We start from the raw sequence: 16,777 nt of genomic DNA on the forward strand, positions 1-16,777 counted from the left end.
GAAGGCACAAAAACACCTGATGCAGAATAAAGAGGGTTGAATGAAGAGGTTTGCTAATGCTAACACTCACCCTCATTTGAACTGTTTGCATTCCATTTAAATCTGGTTTATCTCATTATTTCTAAAATAGATATCTCCACAAATGTGTTTCATCAATAGTAATGTCAAATTAAGTGCCGTTACAAAGTGCTCAGATCTCAGGTCAGAGAGAGGAATAGTTTACCTTTTGAAAACTTTTCTCACGCTCATGTTGTTACAAACCCATGTGCCATTCATTCTTTCTGAATTGTTAAGTTTCTTTTGCGCTTTTGCGCTTTTCCATTATAACGAATGAGAATTGCAGCATTTGTCACATCCTGTGCTCTGCAGAAGACAGAAAATCATATAGTTTTGGAATGACACAAGGGTGAGTAAATGATGACAGAATTTGGGTGAACTAACCCTTTAAGCCATGCATTGGGACGGTTATAGTCATACTTCATTGATTAAACACCATTCATTTTATTTCAGTTGCCTGTTAGATGTCTCACCTGCCATTTCATAGTAAACATGTATATTTTCCTACAGTGCAACTAATACATTTTTTTGGTTTATTGGTCCCTGAAACTGTAGGCTGACTGTGGTTGCTGTGAGAGAGAGAGTGAGGGCGAGAGCGAGAGCGGGAGCGGGAGAGAGAGAGAGAGAGAGAGAGAGAGAGAGAGAGAGAGAGAGAGATATCTCTTTTAATCAAATTGGAGGTCTTGGCTGCTTACCCTCGCAGACTTAAGGATATAGCCCTGGTTAATTGCTAATTAGTTAGTGTAATCCAAATGGGAATTAATCAAATAATCACTGACAGAGGTGCTGAAGTTAATATTATTTGTCATTTTTTCAATAAATACCATTAATAATGTATTATCCTATGAGATCTATATTTGAGATTAAGTGCTTTTGGGAGAGGAGTTTTATTATCAAAGTTGAAACCCAAGGTCAATAAATGATAACAAGAACATAAAACATCTATTCATTTAAAAGATTTTTTACATTTTTTAATTTAATTAAATCTTGCTCCTTTTTTCGGTCTTCCTTTCAAAGTCAGCATAATGGATAATAATTACCCCCAATAAACAAATGAATAAATAAACAAAAAAAAGCCTGGAGAAACATGCCATATAAAGTGTCAGTTTAAAAGTGCCATACCAGGGTATAGGTCACTTTGCCTGTTGAATGACTCAGCTGTCAGCAACAGGCTCCCAAAAGCCAATTAATGGACTAAACAAATTGACCTCAGGGCAGAAGAACAGAATACATAAACCTTTGCTGCCAACAGACACTTTATGCTCTTGCTTTGATACAAGTGACAAGGTAACCTCTGATAAGGAAATGCTATTAATAATTCATCAGAGATGAGAGATGTACAGAACTATGTCTCTTTAATCTCCAACACAGATCTATGCATTTTTCCACAAACCCTGGTAAATCTATTTTCTCTTGCACCCCTTGCACTATTTATGCCATCCTGCTCAGCACAGCAGTACAGCTCAGCAGCTGTCAAACACGGCTGACTATTCCAAGGTTCCCCCGGGAGATTCTTCTGTTTCATTTTTATCTTTTTCTTTCCTCTATTCCTTTATTTTTCACATGAGGAGTGCTATTGAAATGTAAATGTGGTTGCAGTCTCAGTAATATGGAAGAGGGAAACTGCTTTTGACAGGTTTGTAGAAAATCAGCACATTTTATCCTCCTAAAACACACATTCCCACCTAACAAATTAATGCGATGACCAATGATTTGATAATTTGGGAGTACAAACAGAGATTCTCTCTCAGGCTTAATAAGGACTCTAGTTAAGGTTACACTATTGATATGAACGATGAATACACAGAGTATTTCAATTACTGACAAATGATAAGCCCACTGGACCTTTTTCACTGAGAACAACAATGCTCCAAATGATATCTCTTAATGTTATCTTATGTATGTATTGTATTCTCAGGCTCTTTTTACTCTTTCTGGCTCACTGTACAAAAACATTTAAACAGCTTGTCCTCAAACCCTGACAAACTTGGCTCTGTTTTACAAACTGCAGCCATAACCCAACTTGCTCACTAGAGTTGCTCTTCTGGTTTATCAGGCAGTAAAAGAGACCTGTACTGTGTATCCACACAGTCCGATAGATTACAGCTTTTGCTGTGCTGACACACCCTTCCAGTAGTCAAGGATGTCATGCAAGTCCTCCCCCTTGGCAAACTGGACCTTTTTACGCAAGGCGTTTCCAGCTGTTACGTAACACGACTCCTCACGTGGACCCTTTCTGTGGGGACGGAAGCGCTCCCAGATGCGCAAGGTGTTCTCGGTGGAGTACTCTGGACTCGAGGAGTAGCCAGAGTAATTGTGGTGACGTGGAGAGAGCTGAGAGTAGGACGCAGCGTCTCTCTTGGTGCGTGACAGAGGCTTGAGAAAAGAGACCCTTTGGGCCGGGGAGTCATGAGAGCCCTCGTAGTATAGGGCAGGGACTGAGTGACGATGCTCTGCACAGTGGTAGTCTGGGTGCACCTCCAGGTGTTGCTGAAGGCCCATCCCATCTACAGTACCACCGTCAATGCTACAGCCACCTCCTCCACCACTACCTACTAAAGGGAGCCTCTCCTGGGGCTCACCACACCCCAACGGGCTGCCCTTGTCTGAATAATGGCAGGGATCTGGGCTGCGGGGTTCCGGAACATCTAGGCTGTAAACACGACCCCCTTTTCCACTGGAAGGGCGGCAGTGCCTCTTGGAAGAGGAGATGAGGACAGCAGCATCTGCACTCATCTGTCTTTGAATAGGCCTCACTGCAGTAGCTGGGGGTGGTGGACGATATGGTGGGGACACAAAGCCACCACCTGTGATCCCAGGCCTCTCAGACAGAGGAGCAGAGAAGGGAAGAGGAGGTGGGGGAGGGATTTTTGGGGAAGGCAGGACTTGGCATGTATCACTGATACTAGAAGAGATGGGAATCAGTCCTCTGGTCAGGGAGGAGGTAGATGTAGGTGGAGGTGAGGTGGGACCACTTGCTGTGGTGGAAACAGAAGAAGCTGCAATAGAATCCAGCTTGAGGGCATCAATACAGTTGTTAATTATCTGGTTGACCTTGTCAACTTCCATAGCAATGGTTGAAATCTCGGACGCTGATCCCCGGCCATCATCATCTGAATCATCACCCAAGTCACTTCCATCATCCCCCCTGAGGTCTTCCTCCCGAACACCATGCATCATAGCTCCATCTCTCCCCCTTTCATCTCCTCCAATAGAGGTCCTAATATCCATATAGTTGCCCTTACTGGCCATGGCCTCAGAGAAAGCAGTTGCCATCTTCTCTACTTGAGGGATGGAGGAAAGACGTGAGGAACTAGTGTTGGCAGAACCATGGCCAAGCATGGCAGAGCTGGACGAGGAGGACATGGGTAGTTTGCCATGGTGATGCTGATGGTGGCTCTGCTCATGGAGTTTCTGGACAGCTGTGGGGTCATTTGCAACTGCTGCTGCCACCTCTGGTCCATATCGCATTTCCAGAATGGTTTTCTTCACACAGATGGATTTTTCTTTCTCTTCATTTCTGCGACGTCTTCGTAAGCAGTAATAGACAAACCCAAGGACAATGAGCATTCCAAAGAGACAGCCAACAATGGTCATGATGTAGTGGGTGGTCGTGGAGGGTGGAGGCATCAAGTCATCTGGATTTGGTGCTCGGGTAGAAAAGTATAAACAAGTGTGGTTGTAGCGCTGAGAGTTGCGTATAGATGCCACACAGAAGGTATAGTTGGTGTTTGCTTTGAGCTTGTTAAGGGTGATCATTTCCTTTTTTTTCTTCAAGTTCATCACATCTGACACAAAGCTCTGATTGTACTGCACCAGGATGTACATTTTGCTGTATGGCTTTGGAATCTGGATCAGAAGGGATGCAGAGGAAAGAGACACATGTTGTAGTTTGATGCTGGGACTAAATGCATTGTCAGATGAGGAGGAAGTTGTGGGCTGATGGTATGGTCCAATGTGCTCAAACATTTCAGGTCCCGCGCCTGAAGAATCAGGATCAGGTGGCAGAGATGTCATCCCAGGAATCAGCACCCCATCCCGGCACACAGAGGAAAGGATGTTGCGAGCACTCCGTCCATGCCCGGCAACAGGACTCAGCAACGGATAACCAAACAACTCCCGTGGGGTCTCGCACTGAAGTCGATCATAGGTGTGTGTGACATTGTTGAAGACCTCTAACCAGCTGAGGAAACTGTAGAGCTCACATCCGCAGTGGAAAGGGTTTCCTGCAAGCTCACATCCCATGAGCCTGCCCAACCCAGTGAAAGTGGATGGGTCCAGCCGGGCAAGCTTGTTTGATGACAGATCCAGGTTGCTGAGGCTGGGGCACTCCCAGAAAGCATTAGTGGCAATGACTTCTATGAGATTATGCTGCAAGAAAAGACATTGCATCCGTCCCAAACCTCGCAACATGCCTTCTGTCAGGTTAGTTAACTTGTTATATCCAAGTTGCAGGACCTGTAAATTTGCTTGGCTTGCAAAAGCACCATCTTCGATGTACGAGATCTCATTCTTGGTGAGGTTGAGGTCGGTCAGGTTGGTAAAGCGACTCAAGGAAGTGAAAAAAATAGCTTTGATCTTGTTCTCATTAAGCCTCAAGTCATGTACTGTATTGTTGATGTGCTGTGGGATTGTTTCGTATGGTGGCTGGTTCTGGCTGCAGATGGCCAACCACACATAACCTTTATCCCCCTCGATCAGCCAGCAGTCACCTCTGACCAATGCTGGTGGGCATAAGAGAAGGAAAAAGGGAAGGAAGAGAAGAGTGGTACAGGAAGGAAAAAGGGCAGTCAACAAACTCTTCATGATTGGAGTGGAGAGGAAGGGGTGTTTTAAAAAATAAAGGGAAACAAGGTTGAATTCTTCTATAAGTTTGTTATTGAGAGTACAGAAAATATCTTTCACATTTGCAAAAAAAGGATCTCCTTTTGGGCTGTCAAAGCTGTTGGCTTGTCATGGTTTCTAACAGAGTCCCCATATTTGCTCATATCCGGTATAGCTGAGTTAGTGCCTGATACATTTTCAAAATTGATCTTTAGTTGAAGGACAGCTGCTGGAGTCTTCACTGATGAATCTGTCAAATGAAACAAAGACAATACATATGAGCTTAATTTAACAGGAAAATATCAAGGTTTCTCAAAATGTAAAAATAAAAACAATTGATTACAAACAAAGATATGCACACATATTTTATTTAATTTTATGTAAAATATAAAACAAAAATATAAAATTTCACAGATTATACAAACACACATTTTTTTGAAAACAAAATTTTAATTATCACAGCATTATAACAAGCATTTTATAAAATATAACTACATTTTTAATAGAACACATTTGGTTATTAGTCACTATAAAACTGAATATGTAGCCACTACAAACATACGAGTCATAAAACATGACACAATAACATTCCCTAATGGATTCTGCATAATAATGGAAGCCAAATCTATGTATGCCTTAAATCAAACATTTAATTGGTCCATATATTCATGGCTGCCAATGATGAGATGGCACACGAGCTGGTACAAGCTGGCATAAATGAATGAATTTGTGGATGTGCATAGTGGTTGCTGTAAACTCCTGTATAAAATCAGGGGGGAAAAAAACTAAATTAAACCAGGAAAACCCACTGCAATTTGGACTATTTCCAAACAAATCATTCATTAGCTGCAAGAACAAATAGTGCCCTACCCTTGGATTTCATTGTCTTAATCATTAAAATGGTAGTAAATGAGCCATACACTGACTTTCCAGAATAGGGATCATTTATCTCACCCTGCCACCTGTCTTTCAGGCCTCCATATAGACAGCGAGGGGCGACTGTGATATGACAAACATCATTAATCAACAAGCCATACAAGGTTTCCTGTTTCTGAACAGCATTCCAGGGCCACTGTATGCCAGAGAGGAAAATATCTATAGAAATAGGGGATTAAAAGGCTTTTGCATTGTGCCAGGCGCCATCCTCCTCTGAACACAATGGGAAATGGAACACATTTTAAAGCTGCACAGACTCAGATCTGCTGCTCAATACAGATGAGTCTTAGCTTTTATTCTTATGTTCTCGCCTTGAGCATCATCAGTAAACACTCAAGAGACAGTTACAAGAATGTGATTTAATTCTGGGAATTATAACAAAACAACAATCTGACAAAACAACAATCTACAGTGAAATCTAGGTTGTAAAAAAGTTTGCAGCAAATCCTGTAACCATGCTATCACCACTATGAAGACCAAGGTTGTTAAACCAGTCTTTGACACAGATAAAATTCCCACTTTTTTCTCCGACATCTTGCTCTTTCTGTATTTCCTCTTTGTCTTTGCACCCATTGTTTCCCATCATTCTGTTGTATTTATATTCAGTCTCTCAATTAATCATACAAAAGCTTATTTTTAATACAAATATTTGCCAATCTAGAATGAAACGTGTCCTGAGAGTTATTAGAGATGCTACCGTTTTTAGATCACTACCATTTCCCACACTGCAAAATATTTATGAAACAAGAACAATGACAATTTTAATGAAACCTGCAATCAAAAAACAGTCCTAACAAAGGCTCCCAGGCAGCATTTGCAGTCTGATCATGCCTCTATATCTTGATGCCCCTCCACCTTTTCTCACTTGTTCCTCTCTTTCTCACCCTCTATTCCTTCCTCAGCCCACCAGAGATGTGATCTGGTTTGGTGCTCCACATAGTGAGGCCCAAAGGAAGCTTTAATTAGGGCTGGGGCTAAGGAAAGGAGGTGCATCCCAATGAGAGCGCAGTCTGTATGCGTGAAAGAGAGGCTAAAATAAATTAAGAATTATAACACAACCCCAGTTGGATAGAAATTGTTTGTTTATTTTGCTACTCAATACCTTTACACCATGAGATATTGATTGATTGCACACAAAGTGTTTGCTCTCCTGCTTTCATTAATTTTGTACAGTCGTCAGAGCAACAGACAGATTGACACCTGATCTAAAAGTGCTCTCGTTAGAAGTGCCAATTACTGATTAATGTCTCTCCAAAACAATTACCTAATTAGTTATGATGATATCTAAATGACATCTATGCACACAGAGAGGGTCTAAATTTAAACAAAGGTAAGTCAATTTTATATTGACAGTGTTTAAGTTAAATAAGTCAATTTTTTCATCTTAGTCTTTCCATCTGCCAGCCTATTCTTTAAGTAAATCCAAACAGGGCCTGAGTGGGAGGTTTGCTTCATGGAAGTGTAAAAAGTCTCATTTCAGATTGGTGTGTGGTATGTGCCATGGTTTCATGTAATACTGCGAGATATACAAACACACAAGAGCCTTTGATAATATATGTACTGTGTAGGCGCAAAACAACACACACCTTGCCATGGTTTCGCTTTGTGTGGTGGTGAGGGCTAAATCTGAAATCCCCAGAGCATACATAAAGCAAGCATACATTACAGACTCGTATGGAGACAAACTAGCAGTCACGCTATATGTTTCAGCTGTGTTTAACTTTTCCCAAGGATCAGGTGCAAATATCTTCTTTTTGGTATATGAGAAATGTAGGATAAGAAATATGAGGAGGAGAGAAGTAAAGAAAACAAGAGCATATTTAAAGATTTGGCAATGGTTTTAGTGTTGGTGGGAGAATATTTATAGATGACTTCTGAAGGTTCGAGAAGGGGTTTGACACTTGTAACTCTGCTTGAGCCCTGACTAGAACAGCACTGAGACCAGCTGTTATACGGACCAGGACATAACCATGGTCTCATTGTCTCTACTGACAGGTAACTGGGACAGTGTTGACACTGATGCAAAGGAGCAGGCTGGCAATGCTTTCCCTTCCCTCTAGGAGGAAATGTCAGGCAGTGTGAGGTGATGTGAGCTAGTATGAGGCAATGTGAGAAGTTTTGAGAAGTAATATGAGTCGATTTGGAGCAGCGTGTGACATGGTGTGAGGCGGTCTGAAGCAATGTGAGGTGATACAGGTAGTTAATGTGAGGTTGAATATTTACATGCACTTTCAAGAGTTAGTTTTCGGTCAGACTAAAACAATAATTCATCCTGTAATAAAATGTCATGTAAATGTTTAAGTCAGACTTTTGCAGACAAAACAGATCTAGGTAATACATTCGTATCTCAGAATCATACAGAACGTATTGTCATTTAAACTACATTTGGCCTTACTGTAGTGCACTTTTTATAGACAGGTGATGCACAACAAAGAAAAACTGTCCAAACTAGATTTTTAAATATGTGATAAATATGTTCCGACTTATTGTACAACTTTTTTTTTTTAAATGAATTAAATGAAATATATTTCAGTTAAACCTTTATCTATATACATATAAAAATATTACAAAATGTATCTTTTTAAATATTTTTTTGGAAAAATTAATACTTTTAATATACAGCAAGAACAGTGATTTCTATTTCTATCATTAAAGAACCCTGAAAACGTGTCACGGTTTATAAAAATAATAAGCAGCACAACTGTTTTCAACATTGGCAATAATCAGAAATGTTTCTTGAGCTGCAAATCAGCAAATTAGCTTGATTTCTGAAGGATCATGAGACACTGAAAACTGTAGTAATGATGTTGAATAAATTACAAAATTTTAAGATTACAATTGTACTGTTTTCACTGTATTTTTGCACAGCCGTGATGAGTATAAGAGTCTCTTTACAAAAACATTAAAATTTTTGATAACATTTTATTTTACAGTGTCATTGTTACATACAGTATGCAGGCTACTATAGTAATACCAATAAATTATGCATAATTACATGAAACTTACACTAAACCAAACCCTATAGTTACTTAGTATTACTCAGTACTTAAATGTATAATTACAGTGTAATAAAAACCCTTTAAAATAAAGTGTAACCAATTTTAAACGTTTGAATGGAATTGTATGTTCATGAAAATATACTTTTAAAAATATAATCTAAAATCTATATTAGGAATGTATTTTTGCACATAAACATCTGGGGCCCTATCTTGCACCCAGCGCAATTGACTTTGTACACCGACGCATGTATCATTCCTATTTTGCACCCGCGCACAGCGGACTTTTCCCTCCACAGACGCACGTCGGTTAACTAAGAAATACACTTGCGCTCCCGGGGGCGGTTCAGCGCAAAGAGGAGGCGTGTTCCGGTGCAAACGTTCCCTCATGCTATTTTGCAGGTTTAGAAAACAATTCCGCCACTAACCGAAAAAAACTAGTTTAAAATCGCATGTTATTCATATGCTATTTTAAGGGCGCATGCTTGGCCATAATCAATGTAGCGTGTGCTCAACGCGTGTGCTCAACGCTTTGATTCTCTCATCTACACAGAAGCAGCCGTTTTCATTTTTGCAAATCATACATTATTATGATAGATAGATAGATAGATAGATAGATAGATAGATAGATAGATAGATAGATAGATAGATAGATAGATAGACAGTTTATTATAAAAGCATACATCTAGCTTATACATTTACCCAAATTATCATACGCCTGTTTAACCGAAGCTAATTTGGGTGTGTTTCTCCATCCCCAACGTCACTTCTCTGTGTTTTACGGCCCTGACGAGAACGTCGGTCTCCTCGGCTGTGAACCGCTCCTCGCGTGCGTCTGGCAAATCCGCCGTTATAATAGGAATCCGCTTTAGAACAAGCGCGCCTGCTCTTAAAGGGAATGTGAGATGACGCTCTGATTGGTTTATTTCACGTTACGCCCAAACCACACCTATGAATAATGAAGCTACTTCAGACCAACCCATTTTAGATTTACGTTGGGCGCAAGATTCATTTATCCCGCCGGTATAATAGCAACAGCGCCCAAGACCCGCCCACAAAGTTACTTGCGTTTCACGCTTGATTGCGTTTCAGAACGTTAAAATAGGGCCCCTGTTGTGAAACTAATAAAAGGATGTTTGAAGCAATGTGAAGCAATGTGGCTCGATACAAGCCTGTTTGATGCAATGTGAGGTGATGTGAAGCAGTTTGAGCAGTAGTATGAGGCAGTATGAAGCAAGGTGATGTGAAGAGGTCTGAAGCAACGTGAGGCAGAGTACCATGATGTGAGACAGTCTGAATCAATCAATGTGAAGCATGTAAGGTGATCTGAGACTATGTGGCTTGATTCATCAGGTTTGCTTGCCTGTGATGAGGCAGAGCTCAGCCAATATAGTTTAACATCTGCAGCAGGAGCAATGCCAAGCCTCTAACAAACCCACAGGGATCATATGTTTGTGTACCACACACCTGCTGCCGCAGCCTCACACAACATAACTGTACTTATTGCAGGGCTTTAGAGATGTCTATACACATGCACAGACTGTTTAGTAAGTGGGGATGATTAGAAGTCATTATGTTATTGGCACCTGTATGAGAGAGTAACAATATGTATGAAAAAGTGACTAGTCATGAGGATTTAGTTAATGAAAAAGCTATGCGTGTTTGCACGTGTAGAAACGATTATTGTGAGCTGATTATGATTAGTCTGTGCAAGTGTACATGTGTGAGTGGGGTAAGATGTGTCAGTGGGTAGAGACCTGCACTCCTGCGGGATTACTGCGGGACCCGACGTAACAGACTGTGGCGCGGGACAAGATTTGATGGGCGATGTCGGTGCGGGTGGTAAGATACTCATGTGTGTGCAGGTTGCAGGAGAATGAAATGATTCGCAGGACTCACTTAAAATAGAAAATCTAAAAATAAAATATCTAAAAACAAATAAATTGTTATTCATCTTTTCACAAAAGCAACAAGAACAACTAAAAACATTAATTTTGTGGGTGGGAGCAGGGAGAAGGTAACATTTATGTTTGCGGGAGCTGGACAGAATTCCGGTGGAGTGGAAAATCCATAGTGGGTACATTTGAAAATTTATTTGCCAGATGTAAAAATATACAATATGAGATACATTTTGAAATATTTTCTAAAAAATATTTTTAAATAGGTGGAATGAACTACAAAGCCAAGATTTTAAATGATTTGTCAAAAGACTCACTGTGCAGTATTAAATAAAATATTAAAATAAATAAAAACATTTTCCCCAACATATTAGCTGTGGAGTAGTGTGCTAGATGCTGTGGGGAAGGCTGTGCCAGTGGCTCAAATAATGGTAATAATGAGCTTTGCCTTTTAATACAGGAAAAAAAAATGATTACAAATACTATAAAAAATGAAAAACAAAAAAATCAGCAGCACTGTAATGGGATTATGTGTGTGTTTTTTGTGTTTTTTTTGTGTGTTACCCCTTGATATGGGGCAAGTTGTGTCACTGGACGACTTCCAAATTTTCCTATGACTCTTTGTTATAGACCGCTTTCAACTGAAATGAAAGGCAACATCTTGAAACATTATTAGGTGTATTAGTTTTACATCTAATTTCTTCTTGCCTAGAGCACAACTTGAGTAAATGTTTACCCACACTCCCCTAATCTGAGAAAGACAAGATTAGAAGACCCTGAGGCTGACTGCCACCCAGCGACTACAAGTCTTTCAATTAATGCTCGTACTTTTCCCAGAGACAAAATGAAGCACAGATTGAGAAACAGCTGAAGAAAGTGAGACCGAGTGAGAAAAGCTGGCCAGCCTCTGATCTGTAAGTGTGGTTCAGACTGTGTGAATGAACTTCATCCTTCCCATGGGGAGTGTTTTTTTCCGGTCAAGACTTAAAGTGCTAACAGGCAACACTCTGGTAAACACGATCCTTTTCTTCGGCTTTGTCAATGGCACATCTACAACTGCAAATGCTCTCTCTCTCTCTTACACACACACACACACACACACACACACACACACACACACACACACACACACACACACATACAGTATATAGTATACACAAGGCCACCCTGCAGTAAGAAGTGAGGCACGGTGCTGTTCTACCCAGCAGGGAGGTCTGTACTCCCTTCTCTAATTAGAGCAAATTGATAACTATGCATTGTGATTTCGTCCGGTCCACTGCACAATGTTTAATGTTTGGCCCCTAGGTTTTAGTGCGTGTGTGCGTATACATGTGTGTTCATGAAAGCATGAGTAGTTTCTTTTTGAAATCCTGGCCCACACACAGTAGTTTGAAAGGTTTTATCATTTAAATTTAAATTGAGGGTACTCTGTCTGATTCTTTAATTTGAACTTTGCTCAAAAATAAACTAGCTCAAATAGCATAGCATGGTGTTAGCCACATTGAGGCCATGGGTTTGATTCCCAGGTATTAACTGATAAAATGTATACTTTAAATACAACATGAGTTTCTTTGGATAAATTTGTCTGCCACAAACATGTAAATTTGATGCCAAACTATAGGAAAAAAAAATAAATAATAATAATAAAAAATAGATAGATATATTTTTATCTTCTATAATTAAAGTGCAACAGTAACTGCCCACTTTTTCAGCAGTCTTGGTTCTAAGAGTATTTTCCCCTTTCATTTTTCTTCTCCATAGGGATTTAAAAAAAATCTTCAATATACAGTTTCAAGCTATAATCCAACAGGTCTATAAATCACTTATAACAATACATCTTTTATGAGGGAATGAATAACAAGCCCATGAAGGTTTGTGAATGACATGATCAAATAAAAATACGATGGTACAAAATAAAACTACTGATAGAGTTAATACTGGCCAGTAAACTGGATTTATTTTGATGAAATACTATATAATTTTCAAAAAATGACTATATAATACTATATAATTATACTATATAATTATTATAAAAGGTATAGAAATACTAGTATATTAGTAAATAAATACTATATAATTTTCAAAGACTAATAATCAAAAACGCTACCACTATAAATAAGCAATAAACAACACCATTTCTTTGGCCATGTCTCATCTTGCCTAGGGCGCCACGAGAGGCCTCTCTGCCACTGGTGCTTCCTCAAAAGAAAGAAAAAAAGAAAAGAAAATATCACACCCCTAGCTGAAATGAGGTAACACATTCTGCATTTGATCATCTGTGACTGCAGTCGACAACCATGGCTAACCAAGCAGACTGATGCCTAACACACACACAAAAACAGTGCGCACCGCACAGGCAGCGCTGACGCAGCTGAGCAACAAACTATGCCTATCTTCAGCAGAGAGGGGCTGTTCATGGGACGGCTGCCCATTCTGTTGAGACAGCCCCTTCTGTAGAGAGGTTTGGCCTAGCGGGGGAATCCAGACGCCAGGGATCAGACCGGGCCATCACTCACTGCCCCACGGGAGAGAAGGAACTGAGCAGATAACGGAAAGAAATTAGGTCTGCACGTCCCATCATGCCTTGCTAAAGGATGGAGCTGTGTGACCCAGTTCCCAGCGTCTCAGGTGTCCACAGAGAGAGACGAGGAATGTCCCAAATCCGCATTTAACCACACCACAGAGTATTTAACATACATTCCTGCCCTTCACATACACTTGATGACACATATGCTGTTCACTTCTGCCCTGTAACTTCACTGTCTAACACACAGCAAACTGCACTTCACACACTAACTCATGACTGTCAGCTCTTAAACTTTGCATTTTCTGTCCGCAGGGCAGTATTTAACTATTTTCATGGAACTGATATAATCCAGAAACACTGTACTCATATTGAAGTAGTTTGTCTTACATAATTCATCCCGCAGGGTAAGACTGACGGCAATTCTTTTTACATTGCAAAATTCACAAACCTTTTTCCACTGTGAGCTGCTACTGAATAACAGCACACATTTAATGGAGATTTCACTAAAAATCCCTGGCTTGAAAGTCATGGCCTAGGAGTCCGGTGCTAATATGGGTGCTGCGGGTTCAACACACATCATTTGCATACAGTTGACCCCATCATTTCTCTGTTGTATCTATCCATAAAAGTGGAAGAAGAACAAAAATAACATTCAAAAAGCAAGTGTTGTTTAGAGTCTGTGTCTGTGGTCTGCCTCAGCAGTCTAACATCGCTCGTCAACGCCAAAGTAATGGAGATGGTCAATCAAATCAAAGAAGGCAGAGAAGCAGTGGATGAACTCCAGTGCAATGCTTCAGTTTTAACAGTGAAAGAGTGCAAGGTAGAAGTAGGTAAACTTTACATTTTTGACAACTGTTTAACGACAAAAATGTTAAATGAACAACAATAGATTTCAGTCATGGTTCGGAGTGAAAGGATGCATATTTTAAATAAAAATATAATTTGCAAATAGTTTTAAATGCATTACAATAAATTCTGCTTATGTTACGACTACCAGTCCTTTTTTTACTCAAGAATTTTTAAAAAAGAAAAAGAAAAAAAGATGTCCTCCCTAATGCTCAAGACATGGTTATGGCAACAGTAATTACTTTCAAGTGATTTGTTACAAAAGTGCAAATCAAATATGCAAGACCCAGAAGCTCGAACGTATGTGTGATGCGCTAGAACAGGCCTGTTTGGCCCTGCCCCAAATGGCATACTTCATGTGCATTTTAGGTCTTGTAGATTTACAATGGCTGCCATGTGCAAGTGTCCATTAAGTCCACAAGACGGTATGTGTCCCATTTGTCATTTAAGGTTTGAGAAGGGTGCTCGAGAGCGCGCACTTTGCAGCTGAGTTGCGGCCTCAATGCTCACTTTTGCAGAGCCTGCAAGCCCACGAGCTCCGCAGCAAACTCCTATCTGACAGTCAAAGCGGCGTTACGTCACGAAAGTGTGGACTCGAGGATTTTGAGGGCTTAGGGTTCCATTTGGGACCACCACCTCCTGCATGACACCTGCATGCTAGCTGACATAAAATAAAGCAGTGGTTCTCAATTCCAGTCCTCGGGACCCCTTGCTCTGCACATTTTGTATGCCTCTCTTATCTGACACACTCAGTTCAGTTCATGGAGTCTCTCCTAATGAGCTGATGATCTGGTTCAGGTGTGTTAAATAAGGGAGACATACAAAATGTGCAGAGCAGCGGGTCCCGAGGACTGGAATTGAGAACCACTGAAATAAAGGATCGGGCTTAGGATAGCCGATACTGATCATTAAAAAAAAAAAAGCATAATCGGCCCCGATACCAATCCTTGAGATTGGCTCTAGACATACAAAAAATATAATATCGGTTACTTCAATTCTACTTTATTATTCTTGTGAGTTATTTGATCTTTCAGTTATTTACTGTAAGTGGATTTTCATGCTTTTACTGAAGTGATAATTAGGTATACAATGTGAGGAAGGCATTGCTATGACTTGCAATAAATCTAGCTATTGTATCGCAACTGCATTACTTTACGGCCTGATTATCAGTAATGAGACTTATGTTCATTAAATAAAGAATTAACAACAGTTCATATACTCTTCATAAACATACTATTGCTGATGTCAGGCATGGAAATCACAGTCTTCAGTAATCTGACTCCAGGCTTTCATTGTCAATATTGATCGCTCTACTGCGTCAAACTGTGCTCATTCCAGCGAATTCTTCCTGTTAATCACAAAAATAACAGATTATTTTGGCCGCATAACACAGCCTTTTCTGTATAAAGAAAAACAAGAAGCACATGGAGGCGCTGCTCATGCTGGCAAACTCATCTTCTCACTCTCTCTAATTTTATGTTCCAGCATTTCTATTGTCAGTGTTATGGCAACACTGCAGTGATATCACAAAACTCTGACTGAATGTTCATAAATGTGAAGCTGAACAAATGAAAGGGAGAAAGGCAGAAATTATTCCCTCGACAGTGACGATGATAAGGTATTCTTAATAAGCAGCCCTCTACTTCATAAATTGTTTAAATAGTAATTAGGAAAAACGCATAGTAAAACCTTTAAGCAATGAAAAATAGATTAAGAAACATTAGCAGAAAAAAATCATATAGAATATGGACTTTTATTACAACTACCAATATGTTTAGATACATTACAGAGTGCTGTTTAATCTGTTAAAGGGATAGTTCATGCAAAACATTTTTTTATTTTTTTTACTTACCCTCATGTGGTCCCAAAAATGACTTTATTTCTTCCATGGAACACAACAGAGGAAATTTTGTAAGATGTTCAAGCTGCTCTTTTCCATACAATGAAAATGGAGAAAGATCAGGGACAAGAGTGGTTCCAATTCACTTTCATTTGATGGACATGAGCAGCTTGGCCAGTCTTTCCACAGAAGAAATTAAATCATATGGGTTTGGAACAAGTAAATTATGGCATTTAGGTAAACTATCCCTTTAACTTCTGTAGTTAGCAGAAAACCCATGCGTAAAGTCGACACAGTGAGAAGAACAAGAATACTTCCAGGTATAACCGCTGAGAGCAGCTGCCTGTGCGCATATGTACATTCCACAAGAGTGTACGTGGCGTTTTCTCATAGATATGCTTGTGTTTTTCTGAGGTTGCCTACTATCACGATTTTCTATGTGTGTGTGCTGATATCTATAACTGTGTGTACCTGCGTGGTCGTATTGGCTTGTCTTGTTAGCCATGGAGAGGTATGATGGTATGACAGCAGTCTGAGGCTCTGCAACAGGAAAGGAGACTATATGTCACTGTCAGAGAACAGGACAGCCTCGTTGCTCTTCGTGCGGCCCTGCCAGCCAAACAACCTATCGATACCTTTACAAACCTCACGTTAGAGGCTCTTTATCAGACTAAAAGATCGTAGCATGCATGTTAATGTATCGCACCGTAATGCACCAGTGCACAATGCTGATGCTTTTAAATAGTTCCACATACATGGCACTACATGGATAATTACATATCACATTGCCTTTAAAGGGAGGCTTGTCTTGTAAGTGAATATCCTGTAATTAGAAGAACCTATGTAAAATGTT

General features: G+C 40.0%; 1 protein-coding gene across 1 annotated transcript in view; it reads right to left on the reverse strand.

Moving 5' to 3' along the window:
- Positions 1 to 1,617: 1,617 nt before the first annotated feature.
- elfn2b (extracellular leucine-rich repeat and fibronectin type III domain containing 2b) overlaps positions 1,618 to 16,777 on the reverse strand; it is an 88,477-nt gene continuing 73,317 nt past the window's right edge. The window contains exon 3 of the mRNA XM_084122794.1: positions 1,618 to 5,131. Coding sequence (XP_083978920.1) covers positions 2,158 to 4,863 — 2,706 coding nt within the window. The 5' untranslated portion in view covers positions 4,864 to 5,131 and the 3' untranslated portion in view covers positions 1,618 to 2,157. The remainder of the gene's footprint in view (positions 5,132 to 16,777) is intronic.

This window comes from Abramis brama (assembly GCF_963993115.1).
Source record: "Abramis brama genome assembly, chromosome: 1".
NCBI lineage: Eukaryota > Metazoa > Chordata > Actinopteri > Cypriniformes > Leuciscidae > Abramis > Abramis brama.